We start from the raw sequence: 11,805 nt of genomic DNA, 5'->3' as shown, positions 1-11,805 counted from the left end.
ACTTTTTTTTTTTCTTTCTCTCTTTATTTTCTTTTCCACGCAGCAGCATCTCTTCTTGGAACGGACATATCTCTGAATGGAGAGAGTAAACCGGAGCGGAATCAGCTGCGTCCGGGATTTCCTAAACCTCCGCTCCCATACGTGATCGTATTTCAGGAAGTAGTTTATATCTCGGCCAGAGGAGGAGGAGGAGGAAGGGGGTGAATTTTGGGGGTGCAGGAGGAGGGGGGGTCTCATCAGCTGTTGTTGGATAGTGTTAGTATGATGCAGTGAACCAGTTGGCCAGTCCGTCCACGCTGCAAGCCGGGCATCATGAACCCCGGGCGCCGGAGACTGAACTTTGTTATTTTGACAGCACTTCAGGCTTTATCTGTCTCCCTGTCCGTGCGTGACAACGCGCTCTCCAGATCCTCCGAAGGTAAGGGGTTAAGAAAAGGTGAAGGTGCTTTTACCTCCTCTTGCAGTTGGAATATTTCAATCACTGGATGGAGGTTTTAAAAAAAAAAAAAAAAAAATTGATTTGATAGATGCTTGCTTGAATGAAATTGTGTCTCTGCCATGATGCATTTATTATCTTTTATCCATTCTGCTCTTCATTGCTCCTTTCTTTTTTAATTTCTAAAATTATACATATCTATGCATATACATACACACATATATACATAGATATATTTTGCAATGCAGATGCTCTACCGGGGGTTTCTGCAAATTTAGCCCTCTCTGTAGCGGGGAAGGGAAAACTATAGGACTCACAATCCAGATACTCACAATAAAATCCACCCCAGTGCATCTCAAAGGAGAGGAGACACTTAAAAAGATAAAGTGGAAACCTTCGGTTAATTAGAAGGAACACTTGAAGCTTTAAGTACTCTTCAGTGCTGGGCGGCTTCTTACTTTTTCAATTATGCATTGAAAAAAAAAAAAAAAAACAACCCAAACAAACTTGAAATAAAGTAGTCACCTGATAGATAATGTTGATTTAAAGTGCATCTTACAGTTTGCTCTGCATGGGTTCACTTTCAAGCAGAATCTCATGTTTTTTATAGTTGCTTATGTCTCATTGGTCAAAATGATCTTTTTTTTTTAAAATAAAATAACAGTAGCAAAACATGGCAACAGTGTCTCTCAGCTCTTAAAATGCGGTAACATCTCTGTGCCCCCCCCACCACCACCCCCACCCACCCCCTCACTGATCCTTGGGGCTGTGGCTCATGATGTGCCTGTGGCCGGTGCTCCGCGCCCAGGGTGAGATTCAACAAGGATGCTTCACACTGCTGGAAGTCGAGCAGAGGGGGTGTGGTGGCGTCTGCAGAACCCCTTACATCTCGATGTTGCCAGCCATGGCTCTCGCTGCATGTGGAATCCAGGGAGTTAATTACCAGCGAGGGCAAATCTGAATAGCAGGGGCTGAAGCAACAAGGAGGTTGTTCATTTATTCATCAACAGTTCAACGTCACAAGAAGTTGGCCTTGATGCATTTGTCCGGTGGGGGTTCAGACTTGGCAGTTTCCTCATTCTCAGTTCAGCGATGTTCACGATTGTGAAATAATACGCCGATCCGTGTTGGAAGGCTTTTTACCTGCTCCGGGCTGATTTTGAGCTGAATGAGGTAAATCTGTCTCGGGAGACGAGTCGAGTTAAGGAGCCATTTAATGCGCTTTCTGAAATGTTTGGCCCGGCTCTGTGCAGTTGCTGAGAGCTTAACCTTTTAGGTATTCTAAGCAACAGAAAGTCAACATTTGTTTTCTCTGCACAGCCTCACCGGTCATTTCTTTAGGTTATCTGAACAGTACATTGGCGTCCACGCCAATATCCTCTGGCTTTATTTCCGCTTTCATCGATGTATCATTTTCCCCCTTTTTGAAAATGATGGGCGGTGATCCCTATTTGTTTATTATTGATATAGTGGGAGGCGGCAGTGTCAGGGCGCGGTTTATCAAGTCAGACTGAAGTCACATGATGCCAAAGGTGCACCAGATTCAACTCAGAATCACCAAAAAAAGAGATTCCAATCCCCGTTACCCTGGGCCGCTTTACAGTCTCTATGTCTCCTCCCCTAGACGTCCCTTTTTTTTATTTCTGAAGTGTGTATGTGTTTCTCGTCTAGAGTTGAGTGTCGGTTTTCAGAGCTGAAGTCTGAGTGAAGTCCAGGACTAGAGGGACCTCACCACCCAGGAACTGAGCTTTTGGGCTATATTGGAGCGCATCGTATGGAAAGTCGAGCTAATTTTATGATATTGTTTGTTACGGCGAATTTTTCAGCCCATCTCAAGTACCTGGTTAGCCTTAATGTTAGGAGCCACATTCATTATAGTGGTGTTCTTGTCAAAAGCGCCGCAAACTACAATACTTTCTATATATATACTGTCAAATAAAGCACTCTGCTATAGCGCAAATCCAAACCAAGTGGGTTATTTTTCTGAAAATGTACACTTTTCATTCTTGGCAGATAATTATCTTCCAGCTTTGAAAAAAAAGCACCTTTCTCTTTAAAGTAAAACACATATACTGATGTTCTTTTGAAGATTTTTTTCTCTTTCCCGTTATTATTTTTCTTGGAAAACCTTGTAGAGGACATCAGCCAGAGACAATTTTCTGACCGAAACCTTTATAAACTGAAGTAAACTAATGAGTTACTGCAACGTACATGTTCCATTGCAGTTTATTGTCTTTTTGTTTAGCTTTGTGTGGATCTATTGTTATAATTCAAATTGTTTATGTGTATACCTCCAAGTATATGCTCTTTGTTGAACTCCATTTAGTCTGTGAGGTTAGCTGCACGCAAAGGAGGAAAGGCACACGGGATATATAAGTATGTGCTGTTATTCTTGTAACCTTTCCCATTGATTTATATTATTTTTTTCCCCATTGAAAAACAAAAAGAAGAGACCGCAGGGTGCAAGGGTGCATCACCTTTTTGGTTCGGATTGGAGGTCACGCTTTGTGCTGTTATAACTTGAGCAAAGTAGAGAAATAGAAAATGTAGCTTCTTTGTTGTTTTAATTCAACAGTAACTGTATTTGTCTTTGACCGGTGCTGTGGTAGCCTGTTTGCAAGAGCAAGTTGGTATCTTAAGTTCTTTAGAGCCATAGAAAGTGCTGTTTCTGTTCTATTTTTTTGTGTGCGTGTGTTTCGCATCTCTACATTTTTATTTTTCTGTTTTTTTTTTTTTTTTCTTTTATTGTCGATGTTTTTTTATGATTGATTTCTACACCCCTTTTCATCGCCGAGCCTTCGGATCAGGTGACGGTACATTTTGCCTTTTTATCCGAATAACTGAACCTAAATATCAGACAGAAAATCAACCCGGGGGATATAAACCTGGACTCTCCCGGCTCACATTTTTCTACACTTTATAGACAAAAGGGTTAATTGCTTTAGTGAAATAATTATTTGCAGCCCTTTTCATCTTATAGCCGAATGGGAATCATTAGTGCTCTTTTTTTTACGGGCCTAGCACTCTGTCTTTAGACCGCTGTCAGGAATCCGAGGCTGCTAAGAAAAGATGCAGCCCCATGCATCATGATGTTTGCATACATATTTCATAGGCTTGCTCCTTCAGCTTCCCCCCCTTACATCCCGTGGACGTTTCTGTCGTAACTTGGGATCATTTCTGAATGATTTTCTCTCATGGTAGACGCATGTACTGTCAGAGTATTTAGTAGCCAGCTGAACCGCGTCAGATGTGAATACTGTGAGGGGTGTGCACGCCGCTCAGACAATTGAAAGCGGAGCTGAGAATATATTTTTGGACTGTAGTAAAACCTTCCATGAGCAAAGTGTGCCCCCCGAGAGAGAAATTATCAGCACATTGTGACCCATCTCGAGTCAGACTCATTTAGTTTCTCCTCAGTCCGATCTTCCGCATGAGTTGTTGAGGCTATCTGAGACCCGGGGGGGCCGGTAAGAGAAGTTGGCTGATAAGTGGTCCCTTCGTCAAAATAAATCGATAAACCAGTTGCTTTTCCACAGTGGGAATATTAATAGATCGGGGGGGAGGGCGAGCTGGAGTGTTCATTTGGCCTGACCCTACATGTGTTGCAATAATTTCTTATTTCGAAGAGAACCTTTGGACTCACTTGACCCCCCCCCACCCTTCCCGAAAAGGTTTAACTCAGCAGCTGAAACTTGATGCTGTCTCTGGACTTTCTCATTTGACTTTCACGCCCCAGACGGGTCAGAGTTGAGATCGGCGAGTCTCTCCCGGAGAGTCTTCCCTTTCGTCTGCTCGGATGTTCCAATTGGCTTCGATGTCTCCTCCCTGTGTCAAAGCTATCTGGGTTAATTCATGTTCACTCCATCAGTTTCCCCCCCCCAAAAAAATGGTTTTGAACGCAGCGGTTTCTAAAATACTTTATTTTGATGGCGCATAGGGAATGTTTCTGTAGCAGGAACAATATGCAGATTTAGAAATACTTGTTTTACATGTATGTATACATGCATTCTGGTATTTTTTTTTTTGATTAGTGTATCGTTTTTTTAAATAAGCGAATCATTTCAAATAGCTTTCCGTTTACAATTCGAGATCATTTATTCATTTCATCTACTTATAATTATGGGATCAAGCATCCCTTTTTGTGTATCTAAGGAAGGGTCTCACTTGAGAACTGCAAGTCGTGCATTCGGTTCAAGATTTTGGCGCTAAAATTCTCATTGTTTTGTTTAAGCCAGAAGTGACACTACTTGGATGAAACAATGGATGTGACTGATATTCAGATTTAGCAACTTGTCAGTTCTAAAATATTCATGGCCATAGGTAGGGATGGGAGTCAAGAACCGGTTCCAGTTCCACGTCCAAATTGTCTGATCCGTCTGAATCACAAACCTTGCTCCAAGTATGTCGGTTACTTTTATTGATGCTGGAAAGGCAAAGACACGCCATTCATTTCACAAAGAATGATGACAATGCCAGTTAAGGGTGGAAACACTTTTCTGTGGAACACGAGCTTAAATTTCAGGAATGGCATGTGTTTGGATGCATACTTGCTGCTACCTCCCAAGTGAGCTGCACAACACGAGCCAGGCCCAAACTTGTATTTACCACCTAAAGGTTTGTTGCACTAATATCATTAGTGTTGTAGAAATAAAGTTAGGGAATTGTAGATGGGTTGGATCATCTCAAAGATAGCATATGCATGCAACTGCAAATCAGACAATAGCAGATGGGTTTAACCTTGTGGAACAGCTGGAATTGTGAGATCACAAAATCCGTCTTGACAGGATTCAAGTTATCCATCTGTGCCGGCACCAGAAGCGGTTCGGCATCCTAGGAGGCATCACTTGAAGCTTCTGGGATGCTTTTCTGTGCAACTAAAACAATGGCGGTAGCCCTGAAGACACCATCATAGATATTGTTATAAGATCCGTCACGTCAAAAGTGGTGTCTATTTGTTTTTAACTGAGAAAAGATCAGAGGATTCTGCCGAAGTCTTTTCTCAATGGAAAAGACGCTTTTCACTTTTGTCCCGTCTAGCTTTGGCAATATTGACAGATGGTTTTGAATACCAAACCATCTGGTGTCCAGAGATAAGGTGAGTTTTCATTTCAGCTACAGTGCTCCAGTTATCCCTCCCCCCCACCCCCTTACCTTTGCTAACACCAGAAGCCTTTTTGAATTTCACTTGGTTAACTCCTCTCGCAACAGCTACAGAACCCAAAATACTCCGGGTCCTCGCATTGTGTCCGTTGCCTGCGGAATTTGGATTCTGACGGAGGTATCGTGTGAATGTATCGATCAAATCCCTGCTTATAGACAGTAAAGTTGTTTCCTGCAGCCCAGAGGAGATGATGCAGGTTAAAGCACTTCCCTATCAGGTTTACCCTTCTCATATTAGGGTGCCATCCACTTCTACGATTCTAACCGTCGCTTTAGATGGCAGCCTCCGTTGAACCAGTTCACTTTTTTTTTTTTTTTTACTGCTATTTTGTTCTATAAGTGACTTTGCATGTCAGAATTTTTTAATTCGTCTAATAAATTCAACTGGGTAAAATTAATGCATCCAGGCAACACAGCTGTGTCTCTTGTTACTACGCATGACATGATTTACCTTCAAATTTTGACCTGTGCTTTGGCACCAAAGTATTGTTAAGGGGAATTTGAATGTTGCTCAAATGCCAAATATGTCTCTTTTTCTTCCCCAGAAGGTAGTTTGTTAGCTGTCGGGCTACAGAGCTTTAGCTTCACATTTTGAACAAAGCCTACGGGGTAGAATTCAACAGAAGAAAAATAACAAGCATTTTTTTTTTCTTTTAGTGATGGGTGCAGCTCAGTTACTTGCAAACATTCACATATTACCGCCATAGAGTTGTTTTACCAAACATGATGGCAAACAGCTGCTTATTTACACGACCGGTAGACATGTCGGAGCACCATCTATTTTGTTTAATGCGTCCAACCACCTGATGAATGATGTACAAAATTCACTCTCCTCCTTCGTCTGATGTGGCTCCCACTATTTCATGAGGGCAACTCGTCCTCTTAAAAAAATTCCACAATAGTCGTGAGACAGTCACTAATTGGTTCTGGCTGTTCAGTGTCAGGCAAGCATTTTACCATTCATTCATCCGTCATTAATGTCTCAAAAAACAAGTTTTTTTTTCTTTTTTTTTCTGGCTCTGAACACAATGTACATGAAGACAAACAACCCAAATAACAGTGTAACAAAAAAAAACTTTCAAAAATCTAAACCAAAATCCAAACTATAATTAAAGACTTTATGGATTTGCACTTTGGCGAAGAGTTGTGCTGAATTTCCTTATTACTATAGCGATTCGCATAACTTGTAACATAACAGCGTAAACACACCAAACAGCAACAAGGCTATGTTTGATTGTTACTCTCCATTGTGTAAATGATTTGCGATTTGATGCGATCTATCGCTTATCCTAGCAGACAAACCCTAAGCACTTCAAAAGGGGCAGAAACTTGTCAGGATTTATTTATTCTCCTTTTTTCCGCAGTGTGAGAATCATACACATCCACCTTTTTATGATTTTACCAGTTTTCAACAGTGTATAGGTAACATTTCACGAGAACAGGAACCACATGCAGTTCCAACAAACTGCAGATGCTCCCAGTTTCCACATATTTCTTCTGAGATTTAAAATACTGAATATTATGTTTTAGCTTTAGATAATCCATCTTCCAGGCTGCCTTGCAGCGTCTGCCCTGCTTCCATCCTCCCTCCGCATGAGTGAGATGGGGTTGAGCGGCAATGTTTCGTAATAAGCAGACATGTTAACAGGGGTAAGACAGGTCACCTCCTCCTAACAAATTGGTGTTAAGATGTTCGGCTGCTGCAATGTTTCACTGGCAGCCTTGTAATGCACTTTTAAAGTGAGGGAGAGCAAGAAGAACGTCGAGTTACAACAGGGGCTGGAGTGCCAAAAAGATCCAGCCAGACCAGGCTTAAGGTTGTTGATAGGCTGGTTTTCGGTTGCTAAATACTCCCTGAAAATGGCAGTTTTTTGAACGCGGTTCTTGTCTTATACGCCCAAATGAAATTCCAAGAGCTAATACATGACACACTAAAAAAATGAAATGAACATGGCGAAGATTTAAGTTCCGCCCATCTATAACGGCAGGCATACGGTATATAAAGTAGGTGAAAAAGCAAGATGCTGTCTCCGTAGAGATAATCGCACGGTGGTCTGTAAATGCTCCGCTATTTCTTGGGGTTTAAGCGATCATTTAGAAATTGCCTATCTCTTCGGTTTTTGTCCTTGTGCTCGAGGGCTTTTTTTTTGATTCCTCTGAATCCATGCCAGACATGGGCTTGTCTTGACAGAGAGAGGGCTTCGGGCTACTGAATATAAAATACTTCCTAAGAACCATATTAACAGATTTTCAAACGTCCCTTCACCGGAAGCTCTAAGACTTTGACCTTTGTCGCTTCGGCTCTGTGCCAGGCGGCGAGAACGGCCCTCGCGGCGGGGAAACCTAACCGTGTCACCCGCCGGGGGTGTAACAGCGCCGGTTTCTCGGACGACGTTTACCCCCCGCTGAGGCAAGAGGAAATTTCTAGAGCAAGACCATCTATTTCCCATCCAGTAATTATGGGCCGGCATCCCGCTAGTGTGGCAGTAAATGAGTTCAGTATACAAGGTGGGGGTCGAGTACAGGGAAAAGCGAGGGAGCACAAAGACCTATTTACCAGTAGAGGGAGCCCAGTGTTAAATAGCTCGTTTATGACCTGAAATAAGGCCCAGAAAATAATTTGCTGATAAATCTACCCATTAACAAACCTCATTGCAGTGATTTTTTTTTTATTTCTTTTTCTGGGAGGGGGGGGGGGCTCTCCTTCCTTGTTGGATTGAGTTCCCCTCCAGTTTGTGTGCACTCCTATTACAGTGATGTCACCCATCATTGCAAGTGTGACCCTCTGGGTGTTGACATAATGTCCCCCCGCTGGGTCAGATATTTATTGTGGAGTCCCGCCAAGATTATCAGGCACTTTTCAACTTTGCTCTGTAATCCCAAAGAACCTGACACTGTGGCTCAAGTCAGACATTACAGGGAATAAGGCGAAGATTTGTTGGCTAGTTTTATCGAATAAACATCAAACATACAGAACAGCACATCTCAGATTATTTGTTTTTCCTTTTCTTCCATTCAGGGTGAACCACAGCGTCAAAACCCATCAAAAGTGACTCATAAAAGTTTAATTTATTTTCAAAAGGGAATCTATTTTTTAAATTACTCTACATGGTAATTAATTTGCAACACCAATAATTACTTTTTTTGTGGCACCTGAGATCATTTTCATCTTTTTCGGCAATTTGCACTGTAATATTCAAACCTTTTATGTGAATTTGCCACACACCAACACAAATCCATAACCACATGGATTTGATTATCATTCTTTACAGGGTTTTGATTTACTAAAAAACAGGAGACAGACTCTGATATTGGTGAAATACAGCACAAATAGCACTTCCAAAAAACATTTTTGAAAACAAGGCTTGTGCTGGAGTTGGCATCCTCAGTGGAGAACTACGTCCTAAAAATACAGCTATCGATCAATTCAAGCAGTTTTAAAGTGATACCAAAATAATTTTAACATGACATTTTCTTTGAGTATAAAGTAAAAAAAAAAAAACCAAAGCAAATGATTTTTTTTTCAATTCTCAGCTGGACACAATTCAACCCCCCAAAGATTAAAAACAAATACCTATTCATTTTATTCTGAGATTTCATGACTTTTTTTTTTTTTTTTTCTTTTACTTAAAAGTCAATTGATGGCCCCCCAATGTAAAAATTGTAAATTTTATGTAAGGAACATCAGGGTTATTGGGTTTATTTACAGAACAACAACTGACCAACGGCTGAAAATAAAAGTAGCTATTGGAAATCTGTTAACACTCATTTGGTGGTAATTGGAGGTCTCTACCTCTGTTGCAACACAAATGCTTCCCAGCGTTACTTAAACTGGATTCCTGGATCCAAAACAATATCCAGATCCAGATTACAAGATATAATAGATGTTTTCATAAGCCAAGATACAGCCCTGGTAATGATTTAACATATAGTCCTCCTGACAGATGGAATATCCTTGGAGAGGTAATAGACTGAATGAGTGTCTCTACTGAGCCAATTATAAAAAAGAAAATTTTCCCAATGTGTTGAATTGATTTGCCGTGAAATCTAATGGATTCGTCCAATTTCTTTTTTTTTTTTTTTGGCATAATCTTGCAAACAAACAGACAAACACAAAAAAAAAGACGAAAAACTAGTGAAAATCTGTTGGCAGAGGAAACAATGATTATTCATAGATGTAGAAAAGAAAATGGTGCATACAAAGATGAGAAGTTGCTGAAATGTATCACTTTTTTGTCTCCAAGGTCACTTTTAAAAGAGCACATGCAGTGGTGGGTGTCTCCCGCAATGTGTCATTCATAATTCCATCCCCAATCACCATTCCCTTTGAATTAGCATAATTTGCCCACTCTGATTGGGGAGAAATTGAGTTCGTGACATGCCTGTCAATTGTCCCTCATTAGATGGACAACAGCTATAAACACGGACCAAGCTTTACCTAATAGGCTGATGCTACGATCAGCTTTTGGCCCTGCAAAGTACCTGGCCCGAGTTCCTAAATTCCAGTCAGCCCTGTGTTCTAAGCCATCCAACAAATCTTGATTAAAAGTACTAAATACATGACCTTGATACATTGGATGCCTTATGTGGGAGTCATCAAATTACATTCCCCCCCATTAAGGACATATGGTACTTCCCCTTTTATTACAAGTGATATTTTTGTTTTTGTTGTCTGAGCTTTGAAACAGGACCACTCTGCTGCACAAATGAAGTCCACATGCTATTACTTCAAGCCCATTTCCTTCTTAAGGCATACTTTAAACATCGTCCACCCATGTCAAATCATGTTGGAGTCGTCTCAAGCGTGCACACTTTTTTTTTTTTTGTACCAATCAAAGGGTTTTGCATGTCAAACGATCTCCTTTTAAGCAACCTGAAACAATATTTTTTATCTGACATTTTCAAGATCGAAGCAAATTGGTATAAAAGTGACTTTGGAATATCTCCTTTCTTTGCCTTTCAAGTATGTGGCGTGATGATGAGTAGTTTTTGACTTTTTGTTTGCTGACGTGTGCACACATGTGTGGCCCCCATCCCATTTTTGTTCGGACCCGTCCACATGTTTGGGGTAAAGCCTCATCAAGTGTGCAGATGAAAAGAGCCGCATGCCATTTGTGATGGAAAAAGCACAGACTGATATGAATACATTATCTCAGAGATGCCTGTCACCGGCTGTGTTGTGGTTGGTTGCAGGAAAACAACCTTTCGGATTTGATAAAGCTGAACGGTGTTGATTTGTATCGGCAGAACAGAGTCAGGAGGCTGTTGTGTAGTCATGAAATGCTAGTAAGAAAGGATGTTTTGACCTTCATGAATCATTTGGGAAGGTCATCTGTTCCTTGGGGCCGGCCGCTTACAGGATAGGAGAAGGAATTAATATAGGAGGGTTGATGAAACCGGGAAATGATTTACTGAAAAAGAAAAATGCAGCAGAAATCCAGGGAGTTCTAGGTCAAAAGACTACTAGATAAGTCCTTAAAAACAGGCAGTGTTTGGTTGAAAAGTTCATAAATATTATCTTTGAAAATGTGCAACAGCTGTTTTGGTCAATTTTCTTCAAACATGACACAGACAGTCATGATTCGAGTGCAATAACTTTGCTTTCATTTACGTGTCAAAATCTCCATCCCATCAAAAAAGTACTGGTTTTACAAGCATCGCATTCCTGTCATCACCTCCTGTATTAACTCTTTGTGTCTAACAATACTTTGCATAGAAATACCGCCTTAAGAACCTCACTTTTATCAATTTAAAGTCATCTGTGCAAAGACTGCTGCCTCAGAGTGTAACTGTAGTTAGCATGTCTGTCTTTGTTGTGTAGCAGAAGCGTGACGTGTAACCCAAGTGTCTAAAAACAGACAGATTGTAGCGCTTTGCCTCAGTATGATGCACTGGCAAGCAAAGACAACCAGACGCCTTGTATTTTTATCAGATGTTCTTACTATCTCGGTGTCTGTAAAACACTGGATTATGCAGCTCATTCAGGTTTTCTGGAAATGCTCAATTTAAGAAGTATTCCCTTTTGTCGGACTGTTTGAAACATGCCTCGGTCAAGAACAGCAACGAGCGCCTTATTCGAACGGTTGCAAATGCTTAAGGCAACCTGGCCTGGAACCTTTTAATCGTGTGATTTTTAAAAGCTTTTCAAGACAGTTCTGCCCTTTCATCACATGATTGTGTAAATAAAAGATATCTGTTAGCGAAAGGGT

General features: G+C 41.0%; 1 protein-coding gene across 1 annotated transcript in view; it reads left to right on the top strand.

Annotated features, from left to right (window-relative positions):
• The first annotated feature begins 2 nt into the window (after positions 1-2).
• Positions 3-11,805, top strand: part of adam12a (ADAM metallopeptidase domain 12a) — a 92,460-nt gene continuing 80,657 nt past the window's right edge. The window contains exon 1 of the mRNA XM_086139669.1: positions 3-418. Coding sequence (XP_085995795.1) covers positions 313-418 — 106 coding nt within the window. The 5' untranslated portion in view covers positions 3-312. The remainder of the gene's footprint in view (positions 419-11,805) is intronic.

This window comes from Fistularia commersonii, chromosome 32, assembly GCF_037954325.1.
Source record: "Fistularia commersonii isolate RoL2024-O1a breed Wild chromosome 32, RoL_Fcom_v1.0, whole genome shotgun sequence".
Classification (NCBI taxonomy): Eukaryota; Metazoa; Chordata; class Actinopteri; order Syngnathiformes; family Fistulariidae; genus Fistularia; species Fistularia commersonii.
The sequence above is the reverse complement of the archived record's forward strand: the minus strand, read 5'-3'. Positions and strand labels throughout refer to the sequence as shown.